At 40.0% G+C, this 20,412-nt stretch overlaps 3 protein-coding genes across 5 annotated transcripts in view; 2 read left to right on the top strand and 1 right to left on the bottom strand.

Annotated features, from left to right (window-relative positions):
- si:dkey-91i10.2 (uncharacterized protein LOC555224 homolog) overlaps positions 1-3,079 on the top strand; it is a 59,329-nt gene extending 56,250 nt beyond the window's left edge. The window contains 1 exon segment of the mRNA XM_051404304.1: positions 185-3,079. Coding sequence (XP_051260264.1) covers positions 185-1,019 — 835 coding nt within the window. The 3' untranslated portion in view covers positions 1,020-3,079.
- A 1,508-nt stretch (positions 3,080-4,587) lies between these two features.
- tsn (translin) lies at positions 4,588-7,839 on the bottom strand. The gene is made up of 6 exons (XM_051404302.1): positions 7,652-7,839; positions 7,049-7,142; positions 6,854-6,950; positions 6,170-6,285; positions 6,010-6,089; positions 4,588-4,997 (listed from the first exon to the last, which is right to left on the bottom strand). Exons 1-6 carry the CDS (start codon positions 7,715-7,717, stop codon positions 4,767-4,769), a joined length of 684 nt encoding a protein of 227 aa, XP_051260262.1. The 5' UTR covers positions 7,718-7,839; the 3' UTR covers positions 4,588-4,766.
- A 1,379-nt stretch (positions 7,840-9,218) lies between these two features.
- The window catches only part of LOC127366053 (protein FAM124A), a 28,740-nt gene continuing 17,546 nt past the window's right edge, over positions 9,219-20,412 (top strand). For 2 of the 3 annotated variants that reach the window (XM_051404753.1, XM_051404752.1), the window contains exons 1-2: positions 9,219-9,502; positions 15,113-15,144. In XM_051404753.1, coding sequence (XP_051260713.1) covers positions 9,447-9,502; positions 15,113-15,144 — 88 coding nt within the window. In that variant the 5' untranslated portion in view covers positions 9,219-9,446. Of the gene's footprint in view, positions 9,503-10,028; positions 10,064-15,112; positions 15,145-20,412 lie in introns of all 3 variants that reach the window. The other variant, XM_051404754.1, reaches the window with a different exon arrangement.

The raw sequence follows: 20,412 nt of genomic DNA, 5'->3' as shown, positions 1-20,412 counted from the left end.
GACTTATTCAGAAGAAGTTCTATTTTGAGGCTAGAGCTGCAATGATTCATATTTTTAGACAGAACCACAGCTCATCCATGAGTCAGGCTGTCCTGTGATTCCCATTAATCAACGTTTTAAGAGTTTTCCCAGTACATCAGATATCTCTGTTTTCAACTTAATTTTCTCTTGTCTGTCTTTTCAGAATCTTCCTGGATGTTTCCCAAAATGACAACACGGCACTGCGTCGTATGAACTTGCGTTCCTTCCTCATGGCACCCCTCCAGCGCGTGACTAAATACCCACTTCTACTGAGCCGAATCATTAAGGTCACCCCCGAATGTCACCCGGACTATGCACGTCTCCGTGAGGCCAAGAGTCGGGTGGAATCCCATCTGGAGCACATCAACATGAAGACCAAGCAGGAGGGGAATGGTGTCACATGGTCCCTCCGCTCGTTCCGCCGCGACAGCCGCAAAAATCGGGAGGTCATCAACATCGAAATGCGAGAGGTGTCGATGAAGACAGTGGGCTGGGCTAGAGAAAACACACGATTCGTTATGGAGGGACCCCTTCAGTTGTCCCAGCCAGCAGATGGTCAGTGGGTGAGGAAGGGCAGCAAGGCCCTCAAGTTCCAAAATGTCCAGAGTCTGCTGATGGTGAGGACACAGCGGGCCGGTGAAGCTCCAGGACAAGGCACTGACCTGGGGGCACGGGGGGATCAGGGGGAGGGTGGTGGAGATGGCATTCGAGATGGAGTGCTGGTTCTAATCAAGGACAAGAGCAGCGGGAAGTTCACAGTGCTCAGAGAGCCCATCCGTCTGGGAAACTGTGTGGTGTCGACGGATCCGGACTGCGAGGACACATTCGAGGTGCTCGATATTCGGCGAGAGTCTTTCGTTTTCCGTGCCTCGGACAAATCTCGCACCCAGCAGTGGTTCCACCAGATTAAGAGATACGCTCGAGACTTGGGCACCTGGAGGAAAAGACGCAACGCTTTGCCCAACATCATGATCAACACAAACCAGAGCCGCTCCTGAGACTAACCATCCCCCAACGTTGTTACACTGTAAATAATCTGAATCCTTCTACAGCAAAAATAAACTGACAACAAGAAGCATTTGAGTGACGCCACTGTTATAACTTCAGTAAATTTCAGTTAAAAAAAAATCTTTCTCAAAGCCTCACAAGGGTAAGAGAAAGATAAGGCACTTTTTTCTTACAAAGCTATAAGTGCACCATACTGTCATGAAATCACGTGTGAAGATTTAAGTCGTAAAAAAGAAATCAGATTATTGGACAACCAAAAAACTTGGGCTGTGCTTGTCAGCCTTGATTGTAAAGACTGTTTGCTCTTGCAGAAAGAGAGCTGAGTTTTCAGTAAATAAGGTGTGTCTGTTGAAAAGCATGGCTGATCATGACTGACTGCAAAAAGAAAAATTGTAATGTCATTTTTATACAAGACGGTGTGTGGGGGAGGGGGGGGACATTTGTTTTTGGTATGAAGCGGTAGAGATGTGGTCAAGAGCTTTTGTTCAGTGGTTCCTGTTTATCATCACTGCCCTCTCCTGTCTGTGTGCCGCCCTCTACTGTATGTCGGCGGTAGAGCAACTTTCACTGCCAGAGATGCAGTTGAGCAGAGCCTCTTATTGCAGGCTGAACAGACCTCCTGTATCACTGTGTTTAAATGAGAACTCACGTAACAGCAATAATCTCTGCCAGTTTCAAAAGAAGTAGCTACTGTATATGCATTTAATTTCCCAAGATATCCTTTGGCATTCATGGGTTCATCCTGCTTCAATGAGCGCTGTTCTGGTCAATCCTTGGTGTTAAGATAATCTTAGTGCCATGAAAGCAGTTAGTGAGAAGTCTAGTCAATCTCCTTTGTGGTAACATCATGTTTAATAGGTAAAGTCAACCACTGCAATTTCCTCCACTGTGTGTTAAGTCCAGAGTTTTTCAACCTTAGGTTCAGGCCCTCGTGTCAGACCTGGCCAAGGGAAAGATGTGCTGATATTTGTTTGATCTATTTATAGGGCTGCAACAATCAATTATATACATTCAATCTATTCATCTGATTAATCATTCGGTCTACAAAATGTCAGGAAATGGCCTCAATCTCAAATTCCCAGACCCAAAGTTATTTAATGTACAGTTTTATAAAGGTTAGAGCAACATTTGAGAAACTGCAAATGTTTTAAATAAATAAACGACAAACAGTTACTTGATAGACTTTGTGTTAAACAAATAACGTTGCAAAAATATGCTGTTTTTGTAACAGGAAATCTCTCCCATTGTTGGGGTACATTTTGGCATAAAGGCTGAAAATCTCTGGTTGTCAAACTCGCCTCAAAAAATCGTCCCAACCATCTTGTCATGACACGGTTTTAACTGTGTTATTATTATGTGACCTAGCGATGAGCTGTTGTGCCTTGGTACTTGATTACTGTTAAGCTAAAACGTACTGAAATATTTGCAACCTGTCACAGTAGCATTCATCTCTGAGATACAGACTAGACTGCCCTCTGTTGGCACTTGATTGAATCAATTTTACAGGCAATATAAATATTCCTCTGACAGTCCCTGGCTGCTGATAATATGTGATCACCTGATCCGCTCTCTTTTATTTTAGTGTTTTTTTTAATTTATGAGGGCTTTATTTTGTTTAATGCACTTTATTCTGTAATAGAAAGCTCTCCAGTATAACTGCTGGTAAGACATGTTACATGGTCTTGTTTATTCACAGTTCTTCATATTAGAAGAAACCTAGTTGACTGAAGCTGATTTCAGTCAATTTCGGGTCATCAAACCAAAACCACTATTTAAGACGGATGCTGTTTTATGTTTGCTATGAAGTAGCACTAAAAAAGAGGTAGCGAAACACTGTGTTTTGGAGGGCGGGGCTGCTCAACTCCACACCAATACTCTTGTGCTGTCGGAGGACGCGGTTTCAGATGAACCCTTTCAAAATGTAAAAAAACAAAGCCTGCTGAGTGTCATACAGTTTCTTTTGTGTTCCTCATTTACATTTGAAAAGACCTGATGTATTATTTCCCCAATGTAATATATTGTGAATTATATTAAAAGATTTTAAACACGACCTTGCTCCTTGTATATTTCTGTGCAATATGCTTAATTGTAAAGTCTTATGAAGCTCGAAATGTAGAATGTAGAAATATATTTACAGTCATTTTTAAGCAGACAACAAGACAACTGATTCAAAAACAGGAATACACAGAGTACAAGTGGAATGCACCTATCACTCCAGGAAACAAAAGAACAAGATGGAAGAGAGCGACAGTGAATTATTTCTTGAAAATACAATCCGGCTCCACTACAGTATAGAAGCAAACAGAAGTGTGGATCATAGAAACAAACCTTCAAGACATTTCCTGAAGTGAAAAAAAAAAAAAGACAGTAAACATATCACATGCAGTACATGACATTCTGACTAGTTAGTATTCGCTCCTGGATTTCCAGAGAAAGCGCCATCACCTGACAACCAAAACATCCAAATGGCTTAACAGACATATTCATTGGCACTGTTCTGCAAGGGTTCCTTGCTGTTGGAAAACAAAAAAAAAAAGACCAAAAAAATGAATCTAACTAATCACAGAGTAGCTTTATATCACGTGAAGTGCATCTTTGTCATTTCTTTGGCTCTACTTCTACTGGAACCTCATTTATAAGAATCATCAAAACGTCTTCCTTATTAAAGTCAGAAAAGATCAAAATCTGGTGAGAATACTGTAAAAGTTTGAGTTTTGGATTCAAGATTTAACTGTCCGATTGTGGCATCAAATATTTCCTCCATAAATGAGGCTCCTGGACGTCTGTTTGGATGCATCCATTTTTTAACATTATTAATTCAGAGTCCTACGAAATACCACCAGGCGAAAACTCGTTGAACAACACAAACACATTTCGTGCTTTCTTTTTTCTGATTTTGCAAATAAAACACAAACATCGACAAAAAATAAGCTCTGCGTGACTGGAACGCTGTCTGGACTGTCTTCTTGAATGAATTAAGGGTGCAAGAAAAGAAATCGATACACTTGAGCACCGCAATATTTTGTTACATTGTATCAATTCTCAAAAACGCATTATGGACAGCGGTGTTGTAAACTGAGGGCTGTAGTGTTAAATGTTTTTATGCTTTTATGCATATGGTGGGCAGTTTTTTGTCTTCCTTACATTAGCTTTAAAAAAACAAACAAAATAAACCACAATATATCATGATACATTGCAACATATTAAATTGTAACCCCTGTATTGTGATACGTATCATATCACCAGATTCTTGCCAATACACAGTCTTACAATGAATTGAACATCAATGTAATGTAATTTAATAAGAAGTTGACTTTTTTGCAAATTAGATGGAGCAGTTGCAAAAACCAATTCAGTGAAACAGTAACACATGAATCAGACGAAGCTGAGAACACACATTTACAAAAACCAGCAACAAACTGAACCTTCGATCTTAAGCCTCTGAACGAGGGTACCAACTCCATCACGGTCTCAGACAGACTGCCATCCATCTAAAACACTTCTCATGCATGCATTCGCACAAACAAAAACTCAAATGCGCCGCGCGCACACCACGCACGCACACACACACACACACACACACACACACACACACACACACACACACAGTCTGCCATCTGCTGCTAGGGCCTCAGGTAGATCCCTGGGTCTTGCCTTCCAGGTGGGGTAAGGTGCAGCAGCCGTGGAGAGGTCCCAGCCCTCCTCTGTCTCCCACAGCCTATCACCACCTCCGAGCTCTACTTGTCCACGCCAGATTCGGGCTCCTTGGCCAGCCCGCGGATGGACAGGTCGTAAACCACCTCCTCAATCTTCTTCACGTCATACTTGAGGCCGTCGTAGCGCTTTCGCAGCGGGTCGTTCTTCAGGTTGAGCAGGCGGAAGCCTGAGTCCAGCTCGTTGATGAAGTTGGAGATGCGGAGCGGCCGGCTGTAGTCTCCTGCTGTGACGCTGTTCACCGCCAACCGTGACTGGGGGAAGACACAACAGCACAAATTAAACACAAAGTTACTCAGCTTACATGTTCAGGGTTCCTCTGGTTATCGAGTAATAACTTTTAATGACACGCATACAGACATTTGTTCAAACTACTGACGTGCTAACTTGCTTAAGGGCATTTATAGCTTTCAGAGTTTAAATGGGAAGTTGAAAACACAACCTAACTGCCACTGGCAGTTTCCAGTTGTTTTTTAATTGATTGAATCCTTGATACATAAGATTTAATTGATTGAACTAAATCTCTCTGAAATGACACAAAAACATGACCAACTTCCATTACACTTTCACAGGGCCCAAGGTAACATCTTTCAACTCATGTTTTGTTCAACCAAAACTCAAAGACAAAGACATTCTATCAAAATGATACGATACGAGAGATAGAAAAAAGAGAGAATCAGTAAATTGTCACATTTAAGAGGCTGGAAAAAGATTTTACATTTATAAATGAATTGACTTTCTGAATGTTGAAAAAATTAATTAAATTAATGCCTCAAACAAAATGTACACAGCAGATATTAATCAGGCCAGTTTATTCACCTAGTTAAAACTACTGCCATCTAAAACGGTCCTGTGATAAATCCTAATAAACTGGCAACTGAGTGTATAGTTATACTTATACAACAGAATTTTGTTGTGCACTAAAGACTTTTCCAGGACATACTGGTCTATTTGTCATTTTATAGCACTTAGCCAAGACTAGAAAGCTGTATAATGTACTGTACCCTTTTTTAGAAAGGGCTTTTGGTCACCAAATTGTGCATCAGTGGATATGTATCATACTGTGATCAAAGACCACCGTTTTCTCTCATGATTGACTTTAATCTGCTGCAGCCCGACGGTGCAGTGTATTAGGGGTCCTTAAAGAATTCCAGGACACAAGGGAACCCTGATGTTTCTATATTGACAGGTTCAGGCTACTGAGGTACAATCATTGTTCTAGTCTTAGTATATTGTTGGCATCATAGCAATAAACACTAGACTCACCAGTTCACTAGCCATGATCAGCACACCTGCCAGGTAGTCCTCTACATCCAAGTGAAAGCCTTTCTCTCGCACCACCTCAACTGTGGAAGAGAAACACAGTAAAGAGTAAAGCCGCACTCCTCAGTAAGAGTTACACACTTACGCACAAACTGGTACCTACTGCCGAGTATCTGGGCAACTTCCTCTCGAGTCACAAGAGTTTCACTCTCCAGGTAGACAACAAAGGCTGATAAGAAAGCCAAGCGCTGCAGGACAAAGCGCCAGTGTTCATGGAACCTAAAGTGGGTTCAAACAGATCAGAGAGCGATCAAACACTGATATGATGACCATGATAATTCACTCAGCTTCAATTCTGCTTTCCAGAGAGTTCTGGGTACGCACATTAAATCAAACAACAAGACTATTCAAAACATATAAAACAGTTAGTACAATCTGTGCTGATCAAATGACTGTTATCAAAGGAGCTCCCAAGTTTTTTTGTACTTTGCTGAATGAAATCAAATTTACTTCAGAGAACATCGCTTATCGCACAAACTTTAATTTTTGATTAAGGGAGAATGATGCCAAGATAAAAGCTCCAGCTGAATAATAAGATGAAAGCCTGAAGTATGCTCAGCAATAGAAAGTTAAAAACTGAATGAGGCAGGAAACAAAATAATAAAATGTGACAAATTGAGAGCGAATGTGAAAAGGATGATTCAGTACTATTGCTAGCAGAGGAAACTGTAGCCTAAAGAAAGGATTGCAAAAGAAGATGGTATAGATACGGAGTTAATTTGCTTCATGAGACGAGCACACAAACGGCTTATTTCCCATCACATCGTGAGTGTGTATTGAATCCTACCTGTAATACTGCTCCACAGGGAATTTGGTTTTGAGGTCTGCAAGCTGTGTCCTGACTGTGCAGAACAACTCCCGCGCCCTGGCACATTTACTGGGAACTAATGGGAGAAAGGAAAAAGACTCATTTGACTGTTTGAAGAGAAGCCATCATCAGTCAGTACAAGTTAAAACAGCACATACTGTGTCAAACACTCACTTTCTTTGAATCCAGATGGTTGGTGAACACTTTGGAGCACTGTTAGTATTTCTCTGGCATTCTGCTCCAGTATCTGGACCACCTTACGGATATCCTGCAACAAAGTCAAGTCTTCTCTCAATATAACAGAAATACAAACTCACTAACGTCAAATAATCCATCGATTTTTCTTAAAATGGCAAAAAAAAAAAGAAAAAGCGCATATCTGAAGGGATATTTAAGAAGTGTGTTTGTGCCAAATAAAAGCGAATGTACTTTACCGGAGAGAAATGATGCTAAAAGTGATACATCTTTTCAGCGTTAATTCCACCATTTTTCAAATGAAGTCTGGTGTTACCCATCTCAGTGAAACCGGGCGGAATTGAACAGTAGCGTTGGAACAAAAACATAACATAAAGTAATGTAGTTAATGTATGTTTTAGGAACCCTGGTATGTACTAACGGAGGCTAGTTATCGTAGTCAACCACCGAGCTCGCTGTTTCCAAACAAACAAAGACTTCTGCCATTAAAGTGCAGCTTATCTGCTGACGGCTCGGTTAGCTCCGGGAGCTAATGCTGCTAGCAGCCGTGTGGCGGGTACTTCATTCATAAGTTAACGTTACCTCTCTGACGTCCTGGTCGGCGCTCAGGAAGCCCTGAATGTAACTGAACATCTCGGTGACAGACATTTCTGATCAGAGTCCAGATGTGCGGATGATGCGGATGATGAACCGTCTGCAGCTAATTCATATAAACATCAACGTGCACGAGAACCGTCCCTCCGCCTCCGCTGTGTGGCGCGTGGACATGATGTCATAATGTCCAACGTCGTGGTTTTGTTGCTCCTTATTATTTTATACATTGATGTATCTATGGAAACTGATTGCTTTAGGATTTAAATAAGAGAGATAAACACAATGCATTCATCGTGCAACGGCACTACTACTACTAATAATAATAATAATAATATGAAAATAAGAAAATAATATGTAATTTACCATATAATAATATTCATTATTTCTTTATTTATATCACTTCAGTCTACACACCAGCTATATATTTCACACAAGCTGTAATCTTTAACAAAGTTATAACAAAGTGAATAGTATTTAAACAATATATTCGGTCATTTTTCTGTTGCACAAAGTACCTTTCAAATTAAAAGAGAAAAGAAAAAGTCATTTGATATGCGCCAGTGATCAGGAAACTGTAGTTTCTTTTACGAGGCGGGCCTTCCAGTATGTGTGTGATTTAATTCATGGACAGAAACGGCATTGTTTGGAGGTCAGAAATGTGATGACTCCTCTTTGCCTTCCGGGGTTTAGTCTGACATGCTGCATTACCTCATTCACCCTGTTGATGGAGCAAAAGCAGCGCACTTTGTGTTGCTACCTTTATTTGATGCCCGAATAAAGCAACACCAAACGCAAAATAGTTGCATTCTTTCCCTATTTAAAGGATTTTAAAGGAGTTTAACATCACAAGAGAAGCACTTACAAAACTCATTGGTTAGTCCTTATCCTTAAAGCTCTTTTGTCTAGAACGAAATATACTGTTATAACACAAATATCACCTCTATGGTTTTTGGCAGACATTTTGGGATGTCCGACTCTCTTGTTGTACCATTTATTTATACTTAAGGGGACATTTTTTTTTATTCTAACCAGTACAGTCCTTGGGCTCTAACACAGAATAACAGTACAAAATAAATAACCCTGTCAGAAAAGCATCTTATCTTTATGGAGGCCCATTTGTGGCAGAAAAATAGACATCGTTTTAAAACGACAAAAAAGATAATACTCATCTGAAGTCAAAATTCTAAGATAATAAGTAGAAATTGTGACTTTTTGACTCAGAATTACGAGATTTACTGAGTAAAATTTAGTCTTGACCATGGACAGTAGCCTTTATAATTTGATCTTGACTGAGTAGCTACATTTACATTATGAAACAGTAGGCTAAATTAATCTTAATCGTAATTTAACATCTCATAATCGTAAATCAGCCTAAATTAAGATTTACAAAAAAGGAACTCATTATCTCATAAGTATGACTGACTCCATTCATTTAGATTTATCGTAACTATTTTTATTATTAAAATCAAAATCAGACTCCCACACTCTGATTTATCACTCGCCCTCATGTGCGCTTCCATCGTAGTGCTCAGATTTCCGACGGCCCGGGAAGGCATCACCTCAGAGCGCAGCTGACGCAGAGGACCAGCAGCCAGTCGGTCGCCTGTTGCTCCAACTAGTTGACCAGACAGCTCAGTGCAGGTCAGGAGTTAGAAACCGGTCCATTCAGACTCTCTGCTCGTGTTTTATCTCAACCGTAGCCTGTTTTTGAACTCCCCGTTTTATTCGTGGTGTCGGGACTTTGAAACAATGCAGCTGAGTGCTGTCCAGCCGAGCCTGTGAGATGGAGAAAACCTCAGCAGAAGATGACTGCGTGGATTCAGGAGCCGAGACCGGAGGGTGAGTGAAGCAGAGAGATGTGACTGATCCTCTGTAGCTTCCTAAATGTGTTTGCCTCCGGGTTGATGACTGTTACCTCTCAAAATGTTAAACCTTTGACATAAACAATATTGGAATTTGCTTTTTGTCTAATGAGGCAGTATGAGGCTGAAGTTTAAATCCTTTGAATTGGGCAACAAGAACCTGGGTAGTTTGTCTAGGCACTTTTTTTGTGGAAAACTATATCAGACATATGTATTACGACTAAAAACGTGTGAGGGGACATTTGGGAAGTATATACCGAATTAAATGATGCTGTAAGAGCTATACCTGGTCATATAAGCAAGACATCATTAAATCAACACCTTTTTAAGTGAAGCTAGGTGTGATCCATCTCAGTCCAACCTGAACTGATCAAAAGAAAAGTTAACTCTTAATCACCAGTTTAGTTGTTCATGAGAGTACAGCCACACTGTCGATGGAGCTTTATATAAGCATGTTTTGACAACAGAGAGTTAAATGAATGTATTGTTCTTTCTGTTTTCAGCCATTAGGCAAAGATGAGCCTCAGTTTCTCCTGCGGTATGTCACTGCTGGCTGTAGTGTTGGAGTAGTGAAGGACCCGTGCTTGTGTGTGTGTTTTAGTGGCAAACCCTATATGACCCTTAACCCCTTTAAAGACATCATCAAATCTGAGGACATCAGAGCTGCTTATTGACCATGAATGGGAGTCAGATGGGTGGGAAATCATTTGAACGAAGTCCAATCATACTGGGGGCTGCACAATTAGTCAAAGTATTATCAAAATCACAATATGCACTAATAAGTAAAAATATCCTAATCACAGACAGAATTGTTTTGTAAAAGGTAGAATTTGTGACAAAACAGCACTATAATGAAATACTGTAGTTCTGAAGAGATTCCCTGAAATACAAATGATCACATCATCATGGTTTTAATAGTTTTTTCAGTGAAAATGAACAAAATGATCATTCCCACACTAACTGTAAATCATATTTCAATCTCAGTATAAGATAATCGCAATATATTTTTTTATTTATCATGCAGCCTTACTACATACATATTTCCATTCATGGACCACTAAAATAACAATACTTGATCTGTTGGTACAAACACAAGTTTATCTGTTAACTGTGTTATTTTGATTGCTTAGTAAATATTAGAACATATGGTATCAATATTAAGAAATACTCTGATTTATTTAGTCACTGGTTGGTTAGTTCCTTTGTAGTTAGCTAGTCAGTTCATGCTTATAAATTGTAGTCAGTTTTAGGCGCCTGTTATTCTGATACTCAATAAAGTGTAAAGTGTTTATTTATCAAGGATAATGCTCATTAATTGACATCATTAAAATGTAAATGTTACAGATTCAGCCAAAAAGCTAATTTTGAAGTAAAGGTTGAAGTTAAACGCTAAGGACAAAAAGCAGGCAAACAACATGAAAAGCACTTATAGGATTAAGCATTTTAAAAAACAACCTTATTTAAATGTAAAAGCAAGCAAGTGTATGACAGACAGCAACAGTAACCAAACATTACAAAAGAGCACTAAATATCAGGACTCTATAGTTCTCTTTACTCTTATATTGAAAGTCAGTAAGCTGGGAAAAGTAATCTGACATCAGTACATCAATGCGCTTGTTGTCAGAGTCACCTGGGACCATGCTATTTCATTAGCTGTGAACTGGAACCAAACACCATAATGTGTGTGAGAGAGCATGTGTTTCATGGGAAAAGCAGCAGAGACCCCTGTGGAAAGTGCTTCTGTGAAAGGAAGAGCAGGAACGTCCAGCTGATAACCAGAGAGCCACCACCTCCATCAGGTCATGTCCTCCACCTCCACTTCCCGCTCAGCTCCCGCATCCACTGTTTTCAGTAATTCCCATCACTTTAAATGACAGCATTTTAAATGAGCGATCCTTAAAGCTACGCTACGTGTTTGTATGACCATTGGATAGAATGAGTGCGTGTAATTGGTCGCTCACAGTGACAAAACCACAGAGGATTATCACAAACACTGTAGTTCTACATAGCATCATTTAGCTCATTGTGTTGGTTTTACAGCACATTGAATGTTTGGTTCAGTCTCATCAACCTTGTTACCAGCTGCAGGATGTTTGCAGCAAACAAGCTCTGATGAATAGCCTGGCATTTTCTAATTTGCAAATGAGTTTGGAACCTCTCAGTTGATGTTTGATTTCCATGGGGTCCATTATCAACAGAACAAAATGCCACTGGATGGAACTGGATAGATCTACAACCAATCAGAGCAATGAAACGCTGTAGCGTTGAGCGACACAAGCACTACCTAGTCTGACAGTTTGACCTGAGTTTTGTGAGCCTGTGTGTTGCCCTTGACCGACCTGCAGACTGGATGCAATTTGATAGACCTACAATCAATCGGAGCAGTGAAACATGTGACGTGTGACTTTTCAAATCTGGACCGGTGACGCTCCTCCTGTCAATGATTGTGTAAAACCCGCCCCATATTAAATAAACAGTTGCGGTTGGTCCGACTGGATCGAGAATGCGTGGAATCCAGTCTGAATGGAAGGGTGGCCGGATTCATCTGTTAGAGCGAATCAAACATTATGAGCTTGGCAGTTTTGTCTCGTTCCCAGGCTATCTGATAAACCCACTGTACACTGCCTGTCCGGCACCAGTTTGAGACCAGCTGGTGAACATAGTGGAACATTTAACAGCTTAAGAACCAGATATTTCCGTGGAGACCAAACCAGAGTTAAAAGGACAGTGAGTAACTGACAAACATGACTACAAGTTAATGCCTCTTTGTCTGCTAAATAGGCAACTGTTTACTGGCATATTCATCATAACAACTTTATAACTTTAAAAATATACAAACATTAAAAACATCCATCAATGCAGCATAAAAGGTTTGGTCAGTGATTCTGGAAAAATCCAGTACCATGACAAATAACTTGATATAGTGCAAACAACGATGCAGCAGGCAATTGTGGGTTAGCAGACTGTTGCTAAAGTTACCCAGCTACCATGCAAAGAGGACGAGACGGTTCCAGCTCCAGACAGCTCACAACTCTCCTGCTACTATAGCCAACATCACAACAACAGCCTATCTTTGGCAAACTAGACAGTAAGCTTAAAGTGGTTGAGTAACTTATCTCTACCTGACTCTGGAATGGCTGGAATAGTATTGTGTGACTTGGACAGCTACGAACCGCAAGGAGATATTCGCTGAGTTTGACAAAAAAGTGTATTGGATTAGAATCACTAAAATCACATACCCCACGTTTTCCTGACAATAGTCCTCTTGTGGTTGTGTGAATAATGACTGTCCTGATGCAAGTAGCATGACAATGTTATAGTCTTACGGAGGACGGAGGAGGTCGGGGTGAATAGTTAGGCATGTTATGATTTTAACATGGGAAACTGTGGTTCACGTTCCGTCTCCTACCATCAGTCAGCACTGGTTTCTTTAAACCATGACAGCGATCTGCCCCGAACATAACCAGACCTTAACTGTCGAGGTGGCAGACCATAAAATGCTCATATGAGTCATTGTTTGGAACAGTTCCTCCCTCCATGTATCTCCACCCTAATCAAATAGGAGACACCCGAATCTGTCCAGCTCCCCACATGTCAAACAAGCCCTTTCAGACTTACTTGAGAGCCCATCAGGTCACTCTGCAGTCAAATCTTGTGTGCATGACCGGGCTGCTGCCTGTCTTCGCTTCACTTTGTGTTTATTGTCTTTGGACGGAGATGAAGCGAGGCAGCATGGCCAGGCTGGGAAAGCCAGGCGAGATGCTAACCGGCACTGCTGCGGGAAGGAGTCCTGCCAAAGACTCACCCCCAAGAGAGCCATCAAAACAGACCTGCTGTTACTACACACACAACTACCTCCAACTCTACCCCAAAGAGTCATAAACCTTAAAAAGTTTAGGTGTTTCTTTCCCCCACATTTTGTCATTTTTCTCTGTCCACGCAGGGACAGAGTCTATGAGTTTCACCAGAACCTTCTTGTCATTTATAATCCGCTCTGTATATTTGTCTTTTCCTTTGCTCCCTACGCCAACATTTCCCCCTCTGCAGTACCCCATCATCTTTTCTTCTTACCTTTCTCTGCTCACCTCTGATTTTTCCCATACTCCCATCCATTCCTTTCTCTACACCACTAATGTCTAGTTAGATTGATAACCTCCTGCTGCAGGAAACAGATTGTTCTTCTGTTTCCTGCTGTCCTGTAGCTCCAGAGGCCTTATTAGTTTAGAGATGGAGTCACAGGGAGGGTGTGTGTGGAGGAACAGTGGTTCTCTGGTTGTCAGCTGACTCCTGTGGGACTAATATTCTCAGGTGGTGCAGTATATATGAAAGCTGAGGTTTCATGGAGGGATAGTTTGTGCACGATGCAGGCTAGCTCTTTAGTCAGTCTTGCTGTATGTGGGCATACGTGCCTCTTTTATGTTTCACACACATAATTTATTTAATTACACAAAATGCCAGAATTCTGTCTCTAATCTATAGAGATCAGATTAGCGGAAATCTAATTCTGCTGCAGCTCAAAGATGGGAGCTTTAGATTAGACACATCTCTTCCCTGAATGGGGATGTATGTGCGCATTAGGGTGCATGTCCTCAGTAGTGGAAGAACCTTGACTTAAAGAAATAGTTTGACAGTTTGGAAAGTTGATATTTGCTTTCTTACAAAGAGTTAGATCCATACCGCTCTCATGTCTGTCCGTTAAGTACGGACCTATGGAACCAAGACATGGTTAGCATAGCTTAACATAAATACCAGATGAAGGGAAATGTGTAGCCTGGCTCTGTCCAAAATTATTATATATTATATATATTATGATATACTGTATCTTGTTTGTTTAACTTGTGCATAAACAGAATTGTAAACAGGACAGTTTGTTCTGTGTCATAGCTAATTCTTGATGAAAACCACACATTATTCCAAGACGGTAACCCTGACTACTAGCCTTGAGTGACATCACTGAAACAGGATCAGTTTGTTACTTTTGCAGTGTAACCTATTTGGAGCGGTTGTAAGAAACCAGACACAAACAAACTGTATATAGCTTCTTTTAAATGATCTGAATGAATTGCGTTAATATTTATTAGACGTAACTGCCAGTGATGGTGGCTTTTTCTTTAACGGTTTATTCTATAACGGTGCATCATAAAGTAGAAGATGTATGGAAATCTGCAAATGAACTAGTACTAGTATCAAATAAATGTTAAAAAGTAAAACGAACAGATTTCCCTCTGAAATATAGTGGAATGTAGTATAGAGTATAAAGTAGCATAAAATAGAAAAACTTTACTTGAGCACAGTATAGTGGTAGTAGTACTAGTAAATGTCAATGTGTTTTATCCCCTCACAGAAACCACTATCAAATGCCTGTGTGCATTTTCGGTGACCTTTCCAGCTGGACCTCTCCTACTGTTTAGCCAGATGTCAGCACTTCATTTGAAATAGGAGTGTGTCATCCTGTAAATCATGTTGATTGTACTTCATGCTGTAATATAAACTCCTGTCTCCTCTCTCTGCTTCTTGTCCTCTCTCTCCCTCGTGTCCACATCCCCTCTCTTGCTCTTTTTTTTCTCTTTTCTGTCGTCCTCTGCAGGTCTGATTACAGTCCCTTGTCCTCAACGAGCAGTAAGTAAAACAATGGCAGCACAAAATGACTCAAACACACACATGGCTCTTAAATTTATACTTGAACTTCGTCTTCATGTCAGTTCCGACGTTTTACTAAAAAAACCTTGATTACGCAGCTTCTTATAAGCCCTTTTATAACTTACTCACCTGTGATCTATAAATCTCAAATTAACTCAAAATTGACCGCACGTGCTTTACAATCAGTTATTTTCCCTTGTATAATTCTTGCATGTTTTATCAGACATGGACCAAAAGAGAAAATGTAACTGAGCATATTTGTGGAAAAGTAAATAAAAGTGGTTGGGAGATGATAGCGATTTACAAGCCATGGATTATCATGTGCAAAAACGCCATTCTGGTCTTGAGGCCCCAGTACTAATACACACTGACCAAATGAATCCACTCACATGGGATTATTCCTTCCACCTCAGCATGCATTTACTGTGATGGTACATGCTAAACACTTTTTGCACACAGGTTGGGAATTTGGATTGGAAAAATCTGCCTAGTGTGCTGGAAAAATGTGTTATTCTCCCATATTTGCATTAGTTAAAGACGTTTTCCCTTAAGACTTTTTAAGATTACCATGCATCAGTACAATATGTAGACCTATGATAAATAAATACAGTATTATCAGAACAGATGGAATTGATGGTCACAAACACATAAACAAGACCCAAGTTGTAACAAACTGGAGGGATGAGTAATATTCAAAATGGTGGGCAGTATTATCTGTTTTAATTTACAGTGTTTTAATTTGCCTTTAGTGATATTTATGTGATGCTGATATTAATATCACAATATGATATTGATTACTTAATTTTATTTTATTTTATTATTCAGTTGTTTTTGAAGCGTGGCTAGACAGCAACTGCAACCATTGTATTTATCAATAAGCCATTGGAAATCAGCTTTCTAAATATACCTTAAGAGTTACAGATCAGATACTTCATGTTGTTTGTGTTTAAGAGGTAATAAGTAGTGCTTGAACAATATGAGGTTGTGACTTGCTGCTGAGTTACCCATCTCCTGCTTTTATATACAGTGTCTGAGTGTCGGTCTAATTTTGTGTGAATGTGTGTATCATTGTGAAGATCAGTGTTTTCAGGGGTCATGACCCCTCCTCGGTCTGGTTGCCAGGTCTGCAGGTCTTTCACAATGGGAGGATTATATCCAATATTAGTCCATTAATCTGGTCTACAGGAAGCTGTGTTATCCCACCCTCACCACACCCGCAAGTCAGGAAGTATAGTACCCTACACACACACACACACACACACACACACACACACACACACACACACACACACACACACACACACACACAGTGATCCAGCAGTGTCTGGTTTGTTTTTTTCCCCTCATGTTTCCTGTGTCTTTCCAGTATCAGATGAGCTTCTGCCCGCTATTGTCTCTGTCACTACTGGAGGTCAGGACTGGAACGAAACATGCACATTGACAAAAAACACAAGAACTTTAAATAAATAGGAAAGTGTAACCACAATTAGAAAGTCACCGTTGGACCAGAACTACTGTACTTTGGGGTTTCATATTATTTAGGAATTCATCCGAACTGTACGTCACTGTGATTTATGACTGAAACTCACCAAAGGATTAAGATGTAATATAATTCATACCATTTGTTTACAGCAAATACTTCTGTCTGTTTGTCTGGCACGTTAAACTGCTGGTAACCGTGGCAACAACATTTCTGTGTGATATGCAATCACCAGTTACTGGTGAGATGGGCCATAAACCAACGAAAGACCATAATCAAGCTTTTTTGTAACTACAGTTTGAAGGGTTGTTTCACAACAATATACTGTATATTTTACACGTACCTCTTGTGTTTCTTAGACAGTTTTGGTTTTATTTGTGGGGATTTTCCGGTAGTTTCTGTCTCTAAGGTGTCTGCTACCACCCCAAAGCAATGTCCCATGATAATCCACACAGCACACCATCAGCAGCTTTGTTAGGCAGTTTTTCTTTGGTAGAAAGTAGTTCCAGTAAAAAACTGTGATGGTTATCCAAAGCAACAAGGATGCCGTCTTATACCTTGCTGGTTTAAAATTGAACAATTAGTGGTATAATGGACCTAGCTATGGGTCAACTAACTGTGAACCAACTTTTAAGTATTACAATTTGAACCAAACTTTGGGACATTTCATGCTCTACGTGGTCTGTGGCAATTTCACCCATGTTTAGTCCATTATTCTGTAATATCTGGACCTGTTGTCGTGTATTATCACTTTGTAGTAACCTGCTCCCACGCCTTGTTGTTGTTTTTTGATGGATTTGCTCCTTCTGCAGAGGGGTCCCAATGCTTGAGTTGCTGGATGAGCCTCCAGAATCTGCTTTTAAAATGCCTTCAAAGCTTTCATTAATCATTGTCTTCTGCCACGTCTGTAGTTTTCCCCCTCGAAAAAAAAGCTGTCTGTGCTCAGTGACTTGTTGTATGTCGGGTTTAAGGACATGGTTGGATTCTCTCACGGGTGACATCAGAGATGATCACTGAAACTTTTGAACATCTCAGGAAGTCTCCATGTAGTACCAGCTTTTTGTCCAATACTAGTTCTGAGACTCAATGTTGGTTTCTGTAAACAAACCAATCCTACAGACAGACAGACAGACAGACAGAGTGAAAGAAGCAGCCTCAGTTCATTTGTCAAACTCACACTAATGATCAGAACAGAAAGGACGGGACAGATGGACGCAAACTGCTGTGGCGACAGAGTTTCTAAAGACATGACAGGACAATATAGAGAACTCATCTGTCTCAGCGCTGTGTGTGGCTGCCTGTTTTTGTCCTCCATGTGTGTGTACACATGCATGTCGATGTGCGCCGAGGAGTTCATTTGCAAAGGTGCGTGCAGCATCGGTTTCCCTCGTCTCCTGCCTCCACAGAAGTATATTTAGGTTCTGGCAGAGAGGGTACTCATGTTTATACAGGTGGTCTTAACCCCTTACCTTTGACCTCGTCTCAGACCAGCCATAAGCCCCCTGGAGACAGACTGATATCATGCTAAACCACCACCGTCAGTTGTATTCTACTATAGGTCCTATGTAACAGAAACTGGAGGAATTCAAATGGCTAGGTTTGAGTCTTGAAATTGAAACTATATCAATATTTCTTAATCTAAACTTAAAGAGCATTAAAATGGCAGTTGTCCAGGACAGTGATTCTGTTAGTGTTAACTGAGCAACTCCACTGGTGCAGTTGAAGGTTAAGGATTTGACAGTTGTTACTGTGAAACAACAGAGGTCTCATTCATTTGAAGCCTTTTCAAGCCATACTGCTAAAAACCCAATTAAAAACAAAATATTATGGAACCTAGTTAAAATTAAGCCATATTAAAAAATACCACATAATGAAACTAGTATGTTGCCACAGTGAGCTTTAAGAATAAGGCTGGAAGTCATTCCATATTTGTCTTACTATTGATAAATCACATGAAAAGCTCCCATGAAAAACAAAACTAACACTGTTAGTCTGACTCTTTAAAAACATGTCGCAGATATATAGTTTCATTTTCAAAAAAGGCTCAGTGATTTCATAAAACAGCTAAGCACAGTAGTTTTAGCAACTGTTAGTCAAACGGGAAGAAATAGTGCATTTGTTGGGGACTATTTTCATCAGCGGATTAAAAGATATTCGGTGCTTTAGTGAGTATTCCCGGACAGTGATTGAGGGATTAAATCAAAATAAAATACTGCGTGTTCCTGGTAGTGAAGGAACATATCATTGGTGTGGCTCACTGATGTGGTTTTAATAGCTTTTGGACAACAATTGAGCTCTATGGCACACAGAGGAGTAAGATATATCAGACTTTAGATACATACAAATAAATACTTCTTAGTAGGATAGATTCATTGTTGGTTTTGGTCTTTTTATGGGATTATGAATATTGGATTATGAATATTGGCAGCTTTGTGCTTTGAATTAAAAAATACCACAGCCAAGCTGGATGCACTACTGCTTGGGATTGAATATATAAGATACTTCTTACTTATAATTTATTTCACTATTGAAGCATGTGCATTATTGTAAAAGACACTTCACAAACAAGTTCACAAATCAACAACTTCCAGGATCTTCTTAAAAATGACACAAACATAGATAGAATTGCATATCAAGACAAGGCAAGTGACATTCACTTAATTGAGAAGACTTTTATACACTGAACAATTCCAACTAGGCTAAAAATGAAGTTTAAGATTAAATATTGTGTTACTTATGATGTATTTTTTAAGATTGAAGCCAGTCTGGAAAATGACTTTTATTTCTAACATTAGTACTGTACCACCGCCACCTCTGCATTAGGGAAAATGTAGCTAAAACCTCTATGGAGTCTTGAATTTATATGCAGTCTTTAAAATGTAATATTTGTATCGCTCTGAGATTAAATTTAAGACGTGGAAATGGTAGTTGAAGGATTTCATGCAGCAGCAGTGATGGAAAACGTGTGCAGCTGGTGTGTGCAGCATCTTTGAGTGTTCAATGGAAGTCCCCCCCCCCAAACACTTAATCACACAAGCTCGTTTTCTATTGATCACAGCAGTGTGTGAGTGTCCACTGAGCCTGAGTGACCTGTGACCCTGCCCCCAATTTCTGCGTGTGTGTGTGTGTGTGTGTGTGTGTGTGTGTGTACGTATGAGTAATTAATGTTTTGGGGCCAAAAAGGGGGGGAGTTTTAAATTATACAGAGGTCAGACTGTAACAGCACACCCAGAGCAGAGACAGAAACACAAATATACTAACAGAGGAAGACTTGAGAATGACATTCATGATTTGTCACACTTGAATCCCAAACAAATATACTGTAGATGTATTTATTAGTCGCAGATGTAGGCTCATGAAAATTTACACCACAGCCAGCGTCCAAAAGAGAAAAAACTTGGACGAAAGATTAAAAGAAAATATGAGACGGATTCTGGACATCCAACTCTTGCAGGTAATGGTAAGCAAAACAAAGACTGTGAGAAGAAATCAGGGATGAAAGGAAGATAAAATAATAAATGAGCATCAGCGTATTGAACAGTTCAGTGAGTCTTTTATACCACAGAGGTCTAGACAGGATTGATAGTAGTTTAACAAAAGCCTGGGAGTCAGCGGTTGATGTCAGGGGTTTATTTCCAGGGTGTGTCACCAGCAGATGTTTGCTCACTAAGACAAACACTTATATTTGTGTTTATGAGTTAATGATGTCTAAATGTATCTCGATATATGTGCTTAACATGCTTTTTCTGAAAAATGTAGTACTTAAA

This window comes from Dicentrarchus labrax, unplaced genomic scaffold, assembly GCF_905237075.1.
Source record: "Dicentrarchus labrax unplaced genomic scaffold, dlabrax2021, whole genome shotgun sequence".
Taxonomy (NCBI): domain Eukaryota; kingdom Metazoa; phylum Chordata; class Actinopteri; family Moronidae; genus Dicentrarchus; species Dicentrarchus labrax.
The sequence above is the reverse complement of the archived record's forward strand: the minus strand, read 5'-3'. Positions and strand labels throughout refer to the sequence as shown.

Coding starts and splice junctions, on each gene's coding strand:
- tsn (XM_051404302.1), bottom strand. CDS start 7,717: ATGTCTGTCACCGAGATGTTCAGTTACATTCAGGGCTTCCTGAGCGCC. Junction 7,143..7,651: donor CCGACCAGGACGTCAGAGAG/GTAACGTTAACT, acceptor ACTTTGTTGCAG/GATATCCGTAAGGTGGTCCA. Junction 4,998..6,009: donor TGATCATGGCTAGTGAACTG/GTGAGTCTAGTG, acceptor GTCTTCCCCCAG/TCACGGTTGGCGGTGAACAG.